This window comes from Theropithecus gelada, chromosome 3 (genome assembly GCF_003255815.1).
Source record: "Theropithecus gelada isolate Dixy chromosome 3, Tgel_1.0, whole genome shotgun sequence".
Lineage (NCBI taxonomy): Eukaryota > Metazoa > Chordata > Mammalia > Primates > Cercopithecidae > Theropithecus > Theropithecus gelada.
In genome coordinates this window covers 116587692-116601505 of record NC_037670.1, presented here as the reverse complement: position 1 = coordinate 116601505, position 13814 = coordinate 116587692, and the positions used below count along the sequence as shown (strand labels likewise).

General features: G+C 39.2%; 1 protein-coding gene across 3 annotated transcripts in view; it reads right to left on the bottom strand.

Moving 5' to 3' along the window:
- The window catches only part of ABCB4 (ATP binding cassette subfamily B member 4), a 76198-nt gene that overhangs the window by 13802 nt on the left and 48582 nt on the right, over positions 1-13814 (bottom strand). For 2 of the 3 annotated variants that reach the window (XM_025379377.1, XM_025379378.1), the window contains exons 19-25: positions 12243-12320; positions 10799-10882; positions 9557-9760; positions 5907-6007; positions 4168-4308; positions 1503-1659; positions 311-508 (exon numbers count right to left, since the gene is read on the bottom strand). In XM_025379377.1, coding sequence (XP_025235162.1) covers positions 311-508; positions 1503-1659; positions 4168-4308; positions 5907-6007; positions 9557-9760; positions 10799-10882; positions 12243-12320 — 963 coding nt within the window. The remainder of the gene's footprint in view (positions 1-310; positions 509-1502; positions 1660-4167; positions 4309-5906; positions 6008-9556; positions 9761-10798; positions 10883-12242; positions 12321-13814) is intronic. The other variant, XM_025379379.1, reaches the window with a different exon arrangement.

Sequence of the window (13814 nt, the reverse complement as noted above, 5' to 3'; positions counted from 1 at the left end):
AAAAAAAAAAAAAAAAAAAAAAAAAAAAAAAAAAAAAAAAAGAAAAATCAGGCTGACTGGAAAGGTCCATGGCAGGGTAAAAATTAACTTTATATTCAGTATTTTCTGAACTAGACTGAATTCCAGACATTCTGTCCTATTGTCCCCATATATTTCTCGGATATGGTGCCAGTTTGGGGTTTATAGAATGTGGTCATTGTATCAAACAGGATTCTGGGTCTACATTTGTCCAATATTTTCCATTATGACAATATTGGTTGGGCCAATTAAAATATAGCCTTCAATCAAGTTACTAAGGAAATGTGCTCACCACTGTCCCCGCCAAGGGGTCGTAGAACCGCTCCAGGAGCTGGACCACTGTGCTCTTCCCACAGCCACTGCTGCCCACCAGGGCCAATGTCTGGCCTTTCTTCACCTCCAGGCTCAGCCCCTGAAGCACTGGCACGTTTGGTCGGGTGGGATAGTTGAACACGACTTCATTAAATGTTATATTTCCTTCAAATTTATCCTGAATAAATGTTTAAATGTTGCTATTATAATTGGACTGATAATTATCGGAATAAGAAATATTATTTCAAGGAAACTTTACCAAAGACTGTAGTAGAGAAACATAAAATTCATATTTGGTATCGTTCTGGTGCCAGTTAATATTGATAGCAAGTTATTATGATGTGAAATGAAGGTGAGAGATAAAGGTACAGGTGAGATTAGACAAAAAGTCATTACCATGAGTTGTTATCTAACTCAGTTTCTGATTTCTTTAAGATATTGATTTAGCTTTCCCAACTGCTAATTCTGAAGCTGGAATCAAGCCAGTGTCCAAAAGGCTCTAAAGACTTGGAAATTTAGCAACAGTTTCTACCTAAAGTTTCAGTGGACAGCCCTGATGGCAAACCCTGGCAGTTTCTTAAGTTCACTTTCTTTATCTCACTTACTGGGCACAGCAATTTTATCAGAACATGAAATACCTGGGAAAGTCCTGGAAAGACTGTGTAAGTCCCAGTCTCTTTACCTGCACAGCTGCTTGTATATGACAATGTGTAGCATCTTGTTTCATACAAAGAACACTCAGATGTGAGTTTAAGTTACCTTTGTAGATAATAAAGCATAGGATTATTACTCTCATTGTGAATGAACTGCCTTCTTACCAATTATACTTAACCATTATAAAAAGTGACTAAAGTCAAATTGCTAATTGCGTTAACATGGCAGAATTATACCTTTATGTAGAAATGACTAAATTTTTGTGGAAACTATTCAGTTCTAATATATCTGGTTTTCCTTTTTTTTATTTTGATGTGCTAAACTTCAGGATCCTTGAACCACCTATAAAGTTTTTAAATGCCAGTCAAGTTGCCCAAATATTAGCTATATAAATATTACAAATTAAATTAAACACATGTTGGTGTAATCATCACAAACTTATCCTGTAGCTATAATCTAGCAGACAGCAAGTGTTCGGGAAAAATTGATCAAGCATCATCAGGCATCAGAGAACTTACAGGCTTCAGCCCCTCTTCACTGTAGTTGTCAATCAAAGGTTGTCTTTCAAACAGCATGAATAAGTGGGCTGCAGACAGCTTAGCTTTAGCATAGTCTGGAGCAAATGAACTGGCATGTCCTAGAGCCACTGCACCAAACACAATTGCAGAAAACACCCTAGACAGAAGGAGAGGAATTCAAACATTAGATTATATAATTAACTCCATGATGTTTGAAAGTCTAAAGGCATAGAGCTTACCAATATTTTTCCTCTTTACTCCTTAATCATCCCCTTTCTCCCCGACATACATTTCCATAAAATTCTAGTAACAAGATAAATCTAGGAGAGGGGCAAGATCCACTTCGTGAGGGTTTGCCTTTTCTCGACTTGCTTTCTGACTTCCCTTTGCATAGGAGCCCCTAATTTCTTAGGACTACTGTGACTTTCCAAAGGCTTTTACTTTCAAGAAGAGGCTTATAACTGAATCTGATTTGTGAGCTCAGCTAATTTTAGTTGCTGGTTATACTCTTTTTAGAGTTGAGGGAATTGAAGCACAAAGTGTGTGAGGGCCTTGATCAGTTCCAAGTAAGCTTTTTCTAATAAAACTCCGGCCCTGACTGACTTCCAGTTTGTGGTTTCTTCTATACTACCACACAAATGATAATCATCATCACTGTAAAGAACTTTTGTTAGGGAAAATAAGCCTTTACTAGAAATAGCTTTTTGTTTACAATTAAATTAACTATGCTATCAGTTATTATGCTTAGTACCTGGGTTTGATGACCACCAAACCCCCACGACATGAGTTTGCCTGTATTAACAGACCTGCATATGTACCTCTGAACCTAAAATAAAAGTTAAAATAACTATTGACAGCACTCTGAAAAAAAAGGTTACCTTAAACTAAAGTTCTATTTTCTAATTATATGCTCTTTAAAGGATGGATATTGATTATGACAACTTTTAGAAAGGGCTAAAGATCCTGAGATCTACAACTTCACAAAATAATTTACTTTTGATACTAGCACTATCCCAGAGAAAGGAGTGGGAGTTCTCTAGTAATAATAGAGAACTTTAAGTTTTCACCTCCCAAACTTCTCAAGCTAAGACATTAAAAATGAGTTTTTAGTACCTAGGGGCTGGGATGAGAGGTATAGTAAGGCTTGCCTTTAAATATGATGAAAAGGTTAGTTGCCAAAAACTAAGTTTTAAAATAGTGATGAACAACCCACATGTGGCTGCATAGCTTCCCTATACTGCCTGTTATTTAGTTTTAGCATGAAAGAGTAAAAAGCTGTCTTCTAGGTTTCCATAATTTAACATTTCAATGATTTTAAAAAAGAAAGGAAGCAGGATTAATGTAACTTTCCAACGGTTTTCACTTTCAGAAACGTTCTCAATATTTTTTATACAATAGTTGTACTCTAAGTTGTAATCCCCAGCTGCTAGTTCCATTTGTCCCCCAAAATCACTCCTCACTTTTTACCCATCTCTACCTTCTATCTCCCTACTCCATGTCTGGGGATTCCAACTATCATGAATGGAATCAAAAGGTTTTCTGGTCCTCTGGTTTCACAGGGTTTGGCCAATGGAAGGCACAGCAGAGGATAGGGAGGCTGGAAGAGTGAGGCCAGGGTATGTGTTTCTTTGGCTGCTTTCCTGTCAGATTGCTTGTGCAGTTGCTGTCCCTCCATCAGAGACCACAGAAAGCACCTATGCTGAGTTCCGGCAACCTTTCCTTCCTCTTGCCTTTAGGCTTAGGGTGGTAGCAGTTTCTAGCTGGGTATTGCTGGGGTGTTAACTTCCTTCTTGGTTACTGCTTACCTTAACACTTCCCAGGCCTTTGTAAATAGACCCTTTAGCAAACTCATCAATTAACCCATTTGCTGTGCCATTTGTTTCCTGCTGGGATCCTGATACAAAGATTATACAGATACATTTTTTCATGGTAATTTTAATTTTGGATGAAAAAAAAAATACTAGCTCTTATACACTTTTGCTTTTTTGTCTTGACCCTGTTTCAAAAATGGCCGTTCACCACTGCTTTAAAATCATCCCACCAGAGCAGAAACATACTAAATGATCTTAAAAAGAGTGGCTTCCCTCTTTCAAGCCTAGATTGCAGCCTAATGGAATGTACTGAGCACATTATGAAAAGAAGGCATCAAACAGACCAGTAGTTTGCCTTGGAAACCAAGGAAAAAGGAGAAGCCGAGAGGCAAATGTTGGCAGGGCCATCTCATCTCAGGCCTGGTTAGGGAGAGAGTGCCTTTGCCAGACTTCCATCAAGTATTCCCATCTCGTTTTCCAGGCCATGTTTTGGTTGTAGATAATAGTAAGCTATATAACCTTGTTTTGAGTCCATGGTCACCAGCAACTTTCTAATTATGATTTTTTTCTGCCTATATTCCATAATGAGAAAATTTGCATCATCCTGACCAGGGTTATATGTGCAACTAAAACTGTGCTTTCTGATCATTTTCATAAGCTTTATTGTAGTCCACAAAATGAAACTGCACTTGGAGTATTAACAAGATCAGATCTCTGTGCCTGCCAGGATGGTAGATTTAAATCCCTGACCTCATCTTTGGACACAGGAGTCGTTTTTTTCCTACTCTAAACTTTTGCATAAACCTACTAAAACCTTACTATAGAATAATCTTAATATTTTTAAAACTACTTACAGAATAACATCTCTGAAGCGCATATGTCCATTCACAATGAGATACGCACCAAATCGAAAACAACCGGCATAGGAAAAATACATAAATGCTTGTGAGATACTAAAAGTAATTCCATAGATGTGTGCCTTCTGCACGGAATTCCTGAAAAGCAAATCAGTATACTCGTAACCATCTCTTCAGCCTCCGTTAGCGCTGTGTAGTGGAAAGAGTACGGCTTCTAAGTCTGGCCAACCAGGTTTAAGTTCCACCTCCAGTTATATTAGTTTGGGTAAATGATAACTTCTCTAAACATTTATACAATGGAAATAATCACTGTAATGCAGAATTGTTTTGACAATTAAAAACCATATAAATGTCTAGCTCAGTGCCTAGTTCATAGCGGTTCCTCAAATGATAACTGTTATTACATATTAATATCTGATGACTCCAATGTTCAACTCCTATTATGTAAGCATAGCTGTTGTTTCAAAAATGCCTAAAACGTCAGGATCTGAATTTAAGTTTGAATTATCTGAATGTGATTTACTACTATTATGTTGTTTCCTGTAACTAGTTGTACTCTGTTAGGTTAAAATTCATGTTTCAGATTCACAAAAGTTGAGTCCCTGAAGTTTACATAGATATACACCAGAAGTCCTTTCCCAAGCTAGATCCTGCCAGCCCCTGTATATAATTTATTTTGTACAGTTTCTAATTTGACCTCATGCTATACTTTATTGGCTTCTGAATCCTCCAAAAGAACTATAATTGAGTTACTCTCAAATATGAGGGCATTTTTGGCAAAAGGAAAAATTCAAAGTATTACTAATTTGGATGGTTTAATTTACGTGCTGTGAACATGGTGTTACAAAACTTAACTGAGTAATTTGTGATGCTATTGAATCTTTAAATTATAACCAAGTTCATAATTACCTTCAGCTTTCTATTCTTCCTTAACCCTCCTTGAAGTTCAAAATAGGTTATCATTAATGGTGCATACATGTTTATATGTCCAACATCAAATGGACACAAAGATGTAGCTGCATGTTCTTTAGTGTCATATGAAGTGTGCATAACTGAGGAGATGGCATCAATTCAGACTTTTGAAGATATCTGTTCAAATTTGCAAGTGGTTCAGAACTACTGTTCCAGTCTGCAAAACTGTAATCTAAGTTGTGTTCAACTTTGTTTGTGTTAAAACATACTCATTTATAAAATCAGGCTGCGGTGGAAATGAGTGGCAAATGGTGCCATTAGGAGTTTCTTGAATTGCTCAACTATAAACCACTGAAATAGGCTGTGTTTCTTTATCTTCAGAGTAGGTTGGATCTGGTCCTCATTCAGAGAACAAATGAAATACTTTCCTCTGGAACATACCCAATAGCAAGTCTCACTTTTGGTTCAGTCTACACACTGCAAAGGAAGATTTGAGCATTTCCTTAAAGGAATGTTTGTCCTAAGTCACCCAGATAGGTTATTTCTGTTGCCTGCACTGATGACCAACGACTGTGCAATTCTGTATATCTTTTACCTCTTGGAGACCTATTCTTATTGTTTGCATAAGATGTAAAAAATATAATTCTGTGTCCCAGTCATATCAAAAAGTTACTTATTTTCAGTGATAGAATTATTGAAAAAAGGTCACCCTTATAGTCATATCATTGTTTGGAGCAGCAGAGCTTTTATTATCTTTCATAAGGGATAATAATTCAGCCTTAGGAAAGCACTAGGTTCTTAGCAGGAATCATATGGTTCATTACCTGTAAGGTCCGTACAATTTTTCAACATACATTGATTCAAATTTTCTTTCCTGGGTCAAAGACACAACTGTCCTAATATTTTCTATTGCCTCTGTTGCAATCTGTAACACAGAATAGACCTTCATTAAAAGTGGTGTTTTTACTTCTGAAATAATGAAAAATAAGCCCTAGGGCTCTGTCAAAAGCACCCTGAAGGTTATTTTGATAGGCTTTAATTTTCTTTACATTAAAAACAAAAGGTATAATATGTTCAAGACTAGCTTTATGACAAAACTGGTACTTCTGGTTCTGCTAAGTATGGTAGGCAAGTCTTTGTATGCCCAGGAAGGCTGATCAGCTTAGGGCAAGAACTGTGACCTGGGAACCAAGGGTCTGGTTCTATTCCCAGCCTGCCACCAGACAGTTACATGACTGGCCTTAGTCACAACCCCTTTGTGGCCTGACTTTCTTCGCAGGGCAGAGTCCTAGAAGAAAGGATTAGGCTGTGATTTCTAAGGGCCTATTGGAGCTGCCAATTATTTCCTCCCTGAGTATAACTTCTTATAAAAGCCGTCCACTCACAATGGGAAGGAGATCCCAATTGTAAACAACATGAGCATGCTTTAAATCTGTGGTTAAATCAGAGGCAGACATCTGACTAATCTGGGTCAATCAGATTTGGTTTCCTGGCCCTGGATACAAGTTTGAACTGCGAGGCCCTGTGGCTTCAGAGGCTGATGTCACATTGGGTATGTGTAAGAAGTTGGTCTGAATATATAGCATCTGAGGAATTGAATAGGTATATAGGAAGATTCAGATATTAGAGCCTGTGGCTCTAAGAGCCAGTTAAACACAAACTGCCTGTATTTCCTGTACTTCGAAGTGTACTTACATCAAATCGCTTTTACCCAAACCAGCCAGAGAAGTTTTCTGATTCTTATAGCCAAACCACCCTTGACAAATGTTCAGTCTGTGACTTAGCTATTTAGTCTAAATCATAGTTCTGTAGTTGAGTCATCTAAACCATCAGCACACAGAGCATAAGATCTTAATTTTAGGCTTTTAACAGCTTTAAGACTTTTTTTTACCTCAGTTCTTAGCTTCTGTAATGAGCTAAAAGGAAGATATTTGATGCTTGAGACTAAATAACCATAGATTTTTCATTTGTAATAAAGATATAACAGATAGCTATTACGAGAATAGAGAAAAATTACTGAGCTTTTACTATGTCCAAGTATTACCTCATTCACCGATATGATCTCATTTAGCGTCACAACCCTGAAAGGTAAATAGTATTCCTATTTACACAGATGAGAGAACCGAGGCACAGAGAAGTTAACTGAATTGCCTTAAGTTCTAAAGTTAATAAGTAGCAAAGCAAGAATTCCAACCCAGGCTATCTGATGTGGAGTCCACGTTCCTAAGCCATTATGCTATTCTGCTACCCCTGCTGTGTAATTTACACAAGGAGAAACCAGTAATGACTTGACACTTCTCTTGACATTCTAGTCATGGGTCAACTGCTTTGCGGGTTAGCTCAGGCACAGAGGGCCCTTAATCTCAGTGACCAGACAGGGCCTGGATCAAGACGGTTATGAGGCAGTCTTCCCTCCCCACTCCCTGCCCAGCAACCAACACCCTCACTACCAAGCCCTTTTTGGAAAATTGGGATGGGAATACCTCAAACTCTGTTGTCCTTTAACAATGATGAAACTGTACCCAGGTAAATGAGAGCATTTCTTTTTAAATAAACAGTGATTTAGGGTTTTTCTAGAACCTTCTTTCCGACTCTCACTCTCAATCAAGTGCTGAGTAAACAATATTGAACTATGATTGAACTGCTGATACTAACATTTAAAAATTTTTTAATCTTTCGTATTTTTAAAAGCCTTAGTAGGTCAAAGTAGCTACTAAAAAAAATTAAACTGGCCAGTCTGAGTTATTCAATCTCTGATCCCTAGAATAACAGGGTTTTAGCTGGAAGGAACTTGGGACAGTATCTGGTACAATTTCTCATTTTACTAAAGTGCAGCGTGAGGACCAGAGAAGTTGGGCATCTTCTCCAGCCTCACACACTGAGTAGCAAGACCAAGGCTAATAACGCAAGATTTTGTTTTGTTTCAATACTGCTCAGTTCTACCTGCTTTACTCTGACAAAATTCTAACAATTAATGGAGTTAAGACTATTAACTAGATTCAAGATGTTTTCTATCATGTTAACTTGTCTAAGAAAAGTTGATTTTCATTCCATCCAACTGACCATTCTCCCATAGGAAATGTGGAAAGAAGCAGGATTGAGGGGCAGGGGAGGAAACAGAGCTACACAGTGTTTCTTCAACAGTTAGTTGAGACGCTCAGAAGTAAAGGAAATGATGCCCTAAAGTACCCACAGTCAGCAGCCAAGAGAATCTTCAAGAACTCTGGACATCCAGGGGTTCCCAACTCCTGGGAACCACATATTGTCCTAGCAAGCTCCAAGTCCTGGAGAGGATGCAGGATGAAAATGAGGAGAGTGCATTCTGATGGAAACCTGGAGATACTATTACACCTAACACTGCACACAGCAGCAGCTGACGCCGGTTACAAGGGGACAGGAAAGGATTTCACCAGACATAACTGGTTTAGTGGGAACACGGTTGGTCCAAATGTTAATCTTCCCCCTTAATATGGTACCTCTGAAGCTAGTCACTCACCCAGTCTCTGACACCTTCTTCCCTATATGCTGTCTGTTCCATTTCTCATAACTAGTGAAGGTCAGTTGCAGTAATGTTCGTAAAAGGGCTTTGTAAAGTGCAATGCTATAAAAACTATATCACAATTTATATTTATCATCTGCTTCACTTCCTCATGTTTCAACAAAGGATAATAACATAAATCAGACTAAAATGTTCATGAGTATAATCTACATTTGAACATTTAAGTGCATGTACATGTAAATAAAATGTTTATGTGTAGATTTAAACACACTTAAACACATATAAAGAGACCATATAGTAGAGATAAGAACTTTGAGACTAGACCTGAACTTAAATCCCAGCCAAATCTCTAACTTCTGTTTGAATCTCAGGTTCTGCATTTCTGAGATTGGGATAACAATAGTGCCTGCCTTATAGGATTATTGTGAAAATGTAATAAATTGGTGCATATAAATACGTAGCACAATAACTGGCACATAGTAAGGCTCAAGTAAATGTTAAGCCCAAGAGCCATTATAGTGCGAACCACAAAATTGAGGCATTACTGCCATCTGGTGGCTGCCACCTTAATTATAGAAATCACAGCCAAGAAGAAGAGGATCTCTTAAATACCAGCACATGTCTGACCCTGAACAATTCACTTACAGTCTTCTGTATGAATGTTTCTGAAACAGGGATGACATTTGTCCAAACAGTAGCATTGGGCTATGAAGTAAAATGAAATGCACTTTGAATATTCAGAAGTTCTTTATCATAACTATGTTAACTGCTTTCTATAGGCTGAAAGTTTTATGTTAATCACCTTATATTTAAGTTCTAGACATTAATACAGTAAAATATTTCATACACAATTGACAATTATTAGTTGTAGTGAGCACATTTAATTTTTAAAGCCTGCATATCATGATAAATAATTCAAATAAAACACATGTCTAAAAACAACACTTACACCAATTAAAACCTTATTTGACCTACCTTTCCAGCAGCTTCCAGTTCTTTTTTATCTCTTTTGGCATTTCCAGCCAACAATTTCATTTCAACAATTCCTGATACAGCAATAATTGGAACAACTGCTAATAGCAATAGGGTTAACTGCCAACCGTAGATAAATGATATGATAATACCAGTTCCAAGGTTAGCTATATTCTGTGCAATTAAAGCCAACCTAGTTCCTGTGGCCTGGAAGAGAAAAAGCACAGAGAAAGTTTTATGCTCCAATGCATGCGCTCCAGCCTTAGCCTCTTGGTCAGAATGATGAGTGGGTTCTGTGCCTGAGCTACATTGGCTTACTTTCATTACAGTAAACCCACGACACCTGTGCTTAACTCACGAGGCTCTGCAGACTTTTCTTCATTGTGCCTTTACACTCTCATTCCTCTCCTGCCCACCTGAACCAACATTCTACAACCAAGTAATCAACTTCTCTGCTTTGTGGATGGGCACTGGGGGTGCATGTATTTTTTCATAGATGCAATGTTCAAAGAGGAAACTAACTCCAATGTACCTGGGTAATTTTAAAGACCATTTGCTTCAAAAGTGTAAAAGGGAAATTTACACACTCCCAGAGACCATCTGTTGTTACAAAGGGTACGTGTCCTAAGAGACAATCCACCACAAAGCACATATAAGGATGAATTAGTGTTGTACTGCTCACTGCTCAGAAAACAAAGGTGGCTGTAGTGACATTACCGTCGGCTCTCTGCATCCATTCCTCCTTCTCCTGTTGTGTGGAAGCAGTGAGCTGCAAAGTAACCCACCTCAGCTACAGGGGTGGGGAGGTAGGCCACTCAGAACACCACTGTCCCCTGGAGACAGCTAGTGGTTCAGGGTGGGGCATGTGACCCAAATTAGCCCAAATTAGATTTCAGCAAAGGGTTTTGTTTGGTGGTTGAGGTAGAGGTGTGTGCTCTCTTTCACTGGATGGGAAATAAGGAAGCTTGTAGTTCTAATTACTATTAGCAGCCATCCTGTGACTGCAGGGAATCAGCCTTGGGATAAAGCCAAAGCCAATGATGGGAACCTGGATTCTGGATTAAATCTGGAGGGGCAGTGGGTCAACCAACCCTGAAGTTTAATCTTCTGCTTATTGTTTACAGCAGTTTTGATTTGAGCTTTCTGCTATTTCTAGCTGGAAGCATCTTAACAAGTGTGGGTATGCTATATGCTTATCTAAAACCATGTTTGTAAAAAAATCCAAGTAGAGTGCAGTCTACATACTCCTTGGACTTGGGCAGCATCCGTGGCAAGTCTTGTAGAAAGCGCACCAGTACTGTTTTTATGGTCATCAAACCAGCTCATGTCCTGTGGCATAAAATATACCTTTATATTAGTTCAAAATTAAAACAAGCAAAGAAAACCAGACAAAGCCTCCCAAAGCTCCAAGGCTGAGGAAATTTCGGGGAGACCTCAGATGCAGTGTAGTCCCTGGCCTTGCTCTGAGCACACTCCCCCAGAATCTGGCAGAACCCAGCTTCCTGACTGCTCTGTGGTAGCAGGGAGACCATCTCTGGTCTAGGGGAGCAGGGCTCACCCAGATGGCTGCCATGCTCTTTGCCAGCTCCGCCCAAGGCTGGGAGGCTGGTGGGCATTCCATTCACCCAACCATCACGTCTTTCACTATGGACACTTCTGCCCTGATATGGTGTTGTCTCTCATAAAGGGTGGTGGAGCTGTCTTGGGCATCTTGTTCTGATAGATTCTAGGCAGGAGAAAATAAGCCCTGGTTTCTCACCAAGTTTTTGTTTGATTTTTTTTTTTTTAAAAAAAAAACACTGATTTAAAAGTGTGTCTTATATCCAGTTAGCCCCAGGTTAAAAAAGAAGCGTGTCTGAGACTTGATTTTAATTGTAAGCTACTCATCCATGGCATCTTTTACCTTCACATAAAATAATTTTTCCTGCATAGCAAGAGTTTAGGAGATACTGAAATAGGATTTGTAAACAGATTTAATTAGAATATACTCCCTACTATGTGCCCGTTTGTGAAAAGAAATGTAATCAGTTCCTGTCAATTGAATGGATAATATTCTGGCCCTCTCTTAGGCATTTTCTATAAAAATAGATAATTCATGTTTGCACATTTTCCTCTGTCATGCACTAGAATGTGAACTTACCAGGAGAGCGAATAATGGATTGTACAGTACCAGCCACCAGCACACTGTCTGGTACATGATAAGTAATGTTTGAATAAACCAACACATGAATTAATGTGAAAATAGACCTCAAATAAGAAATAAACAAAACAATTATTAACATTTGAGAATACCTACAGTTAGTATGGTAGATTGTGGTACATGAGATTAAATGCTACCAACTAGCTTTTTCTTGGTTTAAAGACATCCTGGAGTCTCAATGGACTCACCAGGGCCTGCACAGGATCCAGAAAAGAGATACAGGTCTTTGAAATGATAGTGTCTACATGGAGAGAGATATTTACAGAATAAGCCAAAGCTACCCAAACAAAGCCTATTTCTGTGAAAAAAAAAATCATGAGAGGTCTTTAGCTCTTGAAGGACCAGGACAATTTGCAGGACTCTGCCCCATCCTTGCATGAATTCTATGGGTGGAAAACATGCCTATCAACATAGCAATAAGAACAGTAAGAAGCTTAATACGGAAGAAATGTGAAAAACCAGAAGGCATTCTCCAGCGCACACTCCTACCTGTCTTAGCATTGCTTTAAAAGCCATTGACCGTAGTCTCCTGGTGAGGATCTCGCCAGCTTTCCCAAACGTGAAACCCTGGTTGAGAAAAAAGGCTATGGTCTCTTTTGATCTTTATGTATGTAATTGCACCAGACCAATCCTGTTCAACTTTTATGTGGCAAAGTTATGAGTTGTTTTACAGTTGCCACAGACCCTCAAGTCATGTTAATAACCTGAGCAACCCCAGATGAATCAAACATGCAACCATAGCGGGAACCTAAGTGCTCCGAACCAAGAATCAGGGACTGAATGAAGAAGCAGACACCACAATGCAGGATGCAGGATTCAATCAGATCGAACTCTGACATCAGCCCATGGCAGGATCCAGTCAGATGGCGCTTCCTGGCATCACCTCATTGCAAGATCCAATCAGATCACACTTCATTACCATATGCTTATAAAACCTGACCCAGCCTCCAGCTTGGGGAGATACTGCTTTGGGAACTATGCCCTGTGAGCTCCTCACTTGTGACAAGTTATAAAATTCCTTTGCTAAATCCTCCTTGATGTGGTCATTGGATTGAAACCCACCAAGTGACCAAACCCACTTGCTGTGTGGGTAACAGTTCCTAGTATTCTGACACAGGTGCATATATTCACATTGATTTTATATTATTTGTATGTTAATCATCTATTTAAATAACAAAAGTCCAGGACCAAATACAAATTCAAAGCTCCCATGTCAAATTCATGTACTGCAAAATCATTAGTATGCATTAGAATCAAAGACCAAAAATCTTAAAGGTGTCCAGTCCTGACTTCTAAACCATTCTAAATAAGTTTATTTTTCAAAACTTTGAAGGGCAACATCTCAGTGACAAAGATACTGTGTGTAACTACAACATTCAGTTGGAATGTTCCTACTACTTCCAATAAAGCAGTTAAACACAGAAGTAACAAAGTCCTACACAGGAATTCATTTTGGCTCGTGCAGTGTAGAGGAAGGATGTCCTTAAAAACAAGATCCAAATGAGTATGCTGGTGCCTGGTCACAGCTCCACCTGCACTCAAATTGGGGAACAATCAGGGTACTCTTCCTTCTCCAGCCTCTTTGGGACAATTTCCTTCTTTCTAATTACCACATCCAAACTGGAGAGGAGTCCAGATGTCCAGAAGTGGGCTGACTTCTGGGATGTGTGAGTCTCCAGCCACAGTGTGAGTGTTGGGGTAGCCGTGCCGAGGGCACGTGGGGGAGTACACATCAGAACTGTTTACTAAGCCAGGGGGATGGGTGATCAGTGCACCTCGTGAATAGGCTCCAGGTGTTCCGTGTCCAGGACCAGCCTGCCCTCCCCCTCCATTTGCTGGCAGATTGCTACAGGCAATACAGTTCTGTGCATCAGCCCACCGTTCCTGCAGCCCCTGAAACACGTTTTTCTAGCTGCACTGCCTAGCATCCCAGGGATTGGGGCTGGACTGATCATTGAGTTGTGTCTAGTAGGGCAATGATTTCTAAATAAAAAGCTTGGTTTATTTTTGCCATTGGTTCAACAATAATAAAAGAGAAGCATGCTGGCACGACTAGGAAAC